This window comes from Phalaenopsis equestris, unplaced genomic scaffold (assembly GCF_001263595.1).
Source record: "Phalaenopsis equestris unplaced genomic scaffold, ASM126359v1 Scaffold000002, whole genome shotgun sequence".
NCBI classification, from domain to species: Eukaryota; Viridiplantae; Streptophyta; class Magnoliopsida; order Asparagales; family Orchidaceae; genus Phalaenopsis; species Phalaenopsis equestris.
Genome location: NW_018164444.1, coordinates 49,219,409 through 49,225,015, shown reverse-complemented (window position 1 = coordinate 49,225,015; position 5,607 = coordinate 49,219,409). Strand labels below are relative to the sequence as shown.

General features: G+C 37.1%; 1 protein-coding gene across 1 annotated transcript in view; it reads left to right on the top strand.

Moving 5' to 3' along the window:
• The window catches only part of LOC110035924 (receptor-like protein kinase HAIKU2), a 3,646-nt gene extending 2,283 nt beyond the window's left edge, over nt 1-1,363 (top strand). Inside the window, exons 1-2 of the mRNA XM_020740264.1 lie at nt 1-494; nt 685-1,363. The exon at nt 1-494 is cut by the window's left edge and continues 2,283 nt beyond it. Coding sequence (XP_020595923.1) covers nt 1-494; nt 685-1,100 — 910 coding nt within the window. The 3' untranslated portion in view covers nt 1,101-1,363. The remainder of the gene's footprint in view (nt 495-684) is intronic.
• The last annotated feature ends 4,244 nt before the right edge of the window (nt 1,364-5,607 follow it).

Here is a 5,607-nt window from a genome sequence, read left to right as displayed (position 1 = left end):
TCCAGCAGCCGCGGAAGGGCGCCGTAACAGAGGCAGTGTCGCCGCCATTCTTTCTCGTCGTTCCTCATTACGATCAAGGGAATTCGAAGCCGAGATCAGAACGCTGAGCTCGATCCGACATGTGAACGTCGTCAAGCTATACTGCAGCATCACGAGTGAGGATTCAAGTCTTCTTGTTTACGAGTATCTTTCAAATGGCAGCCTTTGGGATCGGCTGCACACTGAAGCAGGGAAGAAGCTGGGTGTTCTTGATTGGGAAACGCGCTATGAGATCGCTCTCGGCGCTGCCCAGGGGCTTGAATACCTCCACCATGGCTGCGAGCGGCCAATTCTTCATCGTGACGTGAAGTCGAGCAACATACTTCTTGACGAGGAGCTCCGACCAAGAATCGCTGATTTCGGGCTTGCCAAGATCCTCCATTGCTCAAATAACCCGGTGGCTCGAGATTCCTCCAGCCACCTCATCGCCGGCACCCATGGCTACATTGCCCCTGGTAATCTTGCAATTCATTGGCCTTTTTTTATGAGATTAACATACATACATGCCTCTCAATTTTTCTGTTTTTACATATCTAACACCTAAATTTTAATTTTTATATATATACTACCTTATTTATACATAATAAGTTAAAAAAGTGAAATTTAACTTCTAATACGCATTTAATTTGCATATATATTTTTCAGAATACGCATACACTTGGAAGGTAAGCGAGAAGAGCGATGTGTACAGCTTCGGTGTGGTGCTCCTGGAGCTGGTGACCGGGAGGAGGCCGGTGGAGACAGACTTCGGTGAAGACAAAGATATTGTGCGGTGGGTGGCGGGTAGAGTCAGAAGCCGTGAAAGCGTGATCGGGCTTGTGGACGGCCGAATCAAGGCGGCGGGGGAGAGGGAGCGGGCGATCCACGTGCTGAAGATCGCCTTGCTCTGCACCGCGGGGATCCCTACTATGAGGCCGTCGATGAAGACGGTGGTTCACATGCTCCAGGATGCCGGTTGCGGGAACTACAGCTCCGTCACGGTGGCGGTCGGCGACGGGAAGGTTGTTGCGGCGGCGGATGAGAAGATGGGACGGTTTGAAACAATAATGCTAGCTAGCTAGTAGAAAATTTGAATTCTGAAAGCATTGTGGATGAGATCGACGTTTTCGTCGTTATTTGGGAAAAAGATTGGAGGGGAGTTAAGGGTTAGTCGGCTAACGCAGACACGTAACGGGATTTTGGGGACGGAAGAAAGAAGTGACGGCGGGCGGGAAAGGTGGGCTGAATTCAAGGGAGTAATAGTTGTTCGTTTGTAGTTAATGGGTAGATGTGATAATAAAGGGTTTGACTGGAACCAGCGTTATGTATATTTTTGGGATTTTAGGGGATGTATAAATATTAAGATTTCTATATTACATATATAACGTTTTCCGATGATTCTAATGGATATTAATACGACATCGAACAATTATAATGATCAGGTACAAATCTTGATAGAATTCCGAATTAAAAGCTTTTAGAATGACATTATGGACCAGTCAAACTTTGATTTAGTGAATTTATGGTTGAATAGAACTTCTTGATAAGATAAGTCAAACTATGTTTAAAGGTGATCCGATTCGACTTCAAATGGGTTTTTGATGGACCAACTAAAGCATAGTAAAATTTTAAAATATTAATTGAAAAATCAAATGATCTCTAAAACTTTTTAGCTTTTAATCAAATTAAACAACTCAATGAGATAATTTTATCGAGTGTAACATTCTCTTCCTTTTGAAATCATTAAAGCATGCAAACCATTAATCATGTGTAAAGTGATTTATGTTACGATGGATATAAGATATGTCACTCAAAGAAATTATAAATTGGCCCATACTCTTGAAATAAGAGTAGAAATCGGACTCACAGATTCACTAGAGCTCAAAGGCTCAGAAATTTATCTATTTAATCCATTGATCACGATCAGATCGTAACCCCTGCCAGGCAATGCCACCTGCGTTGTCACCTAAGTTATCAGTATAGTTGCTTATGTCATTATGTGGCAAACATTGTCAGAATAACGTCAATATCATGGCTCGGTTGATATTGTTAGACAACTATCATCATTAAACCATCGCCAACGGACTAGCTGGACCAATCCATCTTCTAGAACTGTCACTATCTAACCACCACTATTAGAATTTTGTACCCCAACCATCACTATTAAATCCTTAACCTTCATTGCTAAATTGTCGTCAACCAACCACCGTTAAATCACCATTGTCTGTCCATTGCCATTGAAATAATACCTCCCATATGTTGTTGTCAAATCACCACTATTTGATTATCGCCATATGTTTACCTTTATCAACCCTACATTATGTGACTATCACTCTTAGGTTGATACTACTTTGATCATTGTTGTTTGATCATCGACATTTGAACACAGTCCCCTGTCAACCATTATTGAATTTGCAACTTCCTACCATCACCTAACTACTATCATTAACACTTCCTTGCACATATTATATTCATCTAAATATAATTATTAGAACTTCATCGTCCAATTATAATCATTTAATTATAATCACGCTTTTATAATTATTTATCCTCCATTGCGACACTATAAACCCCCAATATTGTTGACGTCCAACTATAATTTACTTACCTCGAGTGCCTTGTTACAATAGCTTGATACCAATCACCTATCCAAAACTTCTTAATCTCCATCATCATATTATTCCATTGATATTCATCAATTGACTACAATCACCCAACTTTTGTCATTCGACAACAATTACCCAATGACGATTGCCCATCTACAAATTCTTGACCTTTATTACCATACTATGATCCCTCAGCTTTTATTGTTTGGATATAGTCAACTAATCTTCAGTGCCTAATTACTATCTCCAGATCTTAGCAGTCCATCCATAAATGCTTAGTCTCCTTCATATGATCATTCAACCATCATCACCTGATTAAGATTTCCTGACTTTTGTAACTTAAGTATGATATCCTAGCTCTACTGCGTGACTATGGTCATTCAACAGCCATCATCAATCGACCTTCTTACCATTCGACACCAAAGTTGATGCTCGCTCACATCATTGCCTACAGTGCCATCGCTACCATCGTTGGTCTCCATATTCTTTAAGATTAATGCACATATTTGATACTCCATTGCTTATCAAGCTAATCAATGTTTGTCATTGGTTTGTACTAGCGCTTATAAGCTGATGCAAATCATCAACGTATTCTATCACTTATCAGTTCGATGTGCGCCATTGAAACCCTTCCACTTTATCGCTCGACATCACCGACATTATCAATGCATGCAATCATTGATGAGGCCGAAGCACCGTATCCATATTAATATGACGCAAAACTTCTTGATTTCTTGAATTTCTCCTCAGAGAAGAACAACTGAACATTGCTTAACTGATCTCCATCTTGAAGACCATTCTAAAATCACTGAGCTCCTTCATATCCATCATTGAGTTTATTGTATATAATTTATGCCGACCATAATACGTTAACGTCTTCTCCAAGTACGGGAAAGCACATGAATCAATTTAATTGTGACACATACTATTGGAATTAATTTAACCGTGCCTGTGATTTTTTTCCTTTCCGAATTTTTCATGTTAAAATTTTGGCGACTCCACTTCCAACTTTTCTTTAAAGTAAATTTGCATACAAATCACATAATCCTTATATATTTATTTATCTAATACGAACTTTTATATTTATATTTATAAAAGATGAATTAAACTTCTTACAAATAATTAATATTGATGTTTTTGATGTATTATTACAGATTTGGAGTGATATGCAATGTAAACAGTAAACATAATTAAGTTAGGTGCTAGATATATAAATACGTAAGAATCATGGGCTTTCTTTTATCCTGTGTAATGGATATTTATTTAGGAAAAATTATTTCATACGGATAGTGTCCATGTAGAGATGTATATGTTGTCCGATCTCTACCGTCGATCACCATAAAAGATGTATTTCAGTGGGCCCTACTTTCAACTTTTTTTTAAAAAAAAAATTTAATTACAACGATCGACGATAAAGAAAGATAATTATCATGCATGTATCTCTGCATGATAATTTCTCTTTATTTAGAGCTTATTTTATTACTGTGAATTTTAATATATAATAATAACAATAAATAATAATCACGATTACATATAATATTCCAACGTCACGCACATTCCTTGATACTTCTGTTACCATCCACTAGTATCAAAACGCCCTTAAAAATTTGAGCAAGAACACGCATGGTTACTATTGATTATCCATCTGGCTATCGCACGTGACTCAATGCAGAAATAAAATAATAATAATAATAATAATAATAATAATAATAATAATAATAATAATAATAATAATTAAAGTGAATAACTGCCTGCCAGCGGCCCGTGGGAACAGCTTAGAAAGTCAAGCCATGTGATTCATCACGTTGAAATTTAGACCGTGGAGGGTTGCTTTACGTAGCGTGCCTTTGACTTGTTTTCCTCTAAAACATTTACATACATACCACCCAATCTTATGTATTTACTTGTCTTACATTTATTTTTTTATTTTTTACATTTTGTACCACTTGCAATTTTCACATCATATAAAAAATGCCATCATTTTAACTTTTATAAAGTGAAATACATCTTGAGGTGTTAGATATGCATTACATTGAAGATGAATGGTATGTATGTAAATTTTTCAAAATATACAGTGAAAAGAATTTTCAGAGCGTGAAAATTCTCTTGCTTTTTTTAGCTGTTTCGTCTATATTTTTACTTGTAATTGAGGAAGGAATTAGTTCTCAATGGCTCCAAGATTTTATTTATGATTTGGTAGAGAGGGAAAAAAGTAGAGAGAGGGGAAGAGAGAGAGAGATTCATTATGGGGTCTACAATGCCCAATAAACAGCAACAAAAGGTCCATCCACTTTACAAAAATGTTCCCTATTTCTAGATCTTAACCAATAATATGACATTTTTACCCCTTATCTGGATGGTCTCACAAGCAAATGATTAATTATCTTCTAGCCGTCTTTTGAATTGAACGGCTTTGCTCGGACAGCTTGGCTCGTTCGACCATTCTCAAAAGGCTTCATTTTTGTAGAGATAATTGGTTGGTCTCTGTGTGTAACAGTTTCATCTGAAGATAATTGCGACTCTAGCTCTTTCTTTGGATCGACTCGTGTGTCGGGTAGATTTCAGTATTGGATCAACATTTCATATTGTTGGTTGAATATTCAAGGTTCGAACATCTTTTCAGATGAATCCTCATATGGGTTGATTGGTAGTGATCGATCACTCTTCTGTCACCCATTGGTTCAGTTGACCTAGTAAGGTTTTCTACGTGAATCCCACAACTTCCTTGTAGAGGATCTCCCTTCATCGTACTTCCATCATCAAGGTCGTTAGATTCCTATGAGATCATCACTAACACCTTTTTGAGGTACATTAGGGAATCTCCAAAAGACTTGCTAATTTCAATATCACTTACAGGACCAAAATACGCTTTACAGAATTTAATAAATTGATAATTACATAAAAAATACAAGAAAATATTGATTTCGAGTTCAATTTATGAGAAAATATCATAGTCGAGTTTGTGACTCGTTAATTAAGTTAG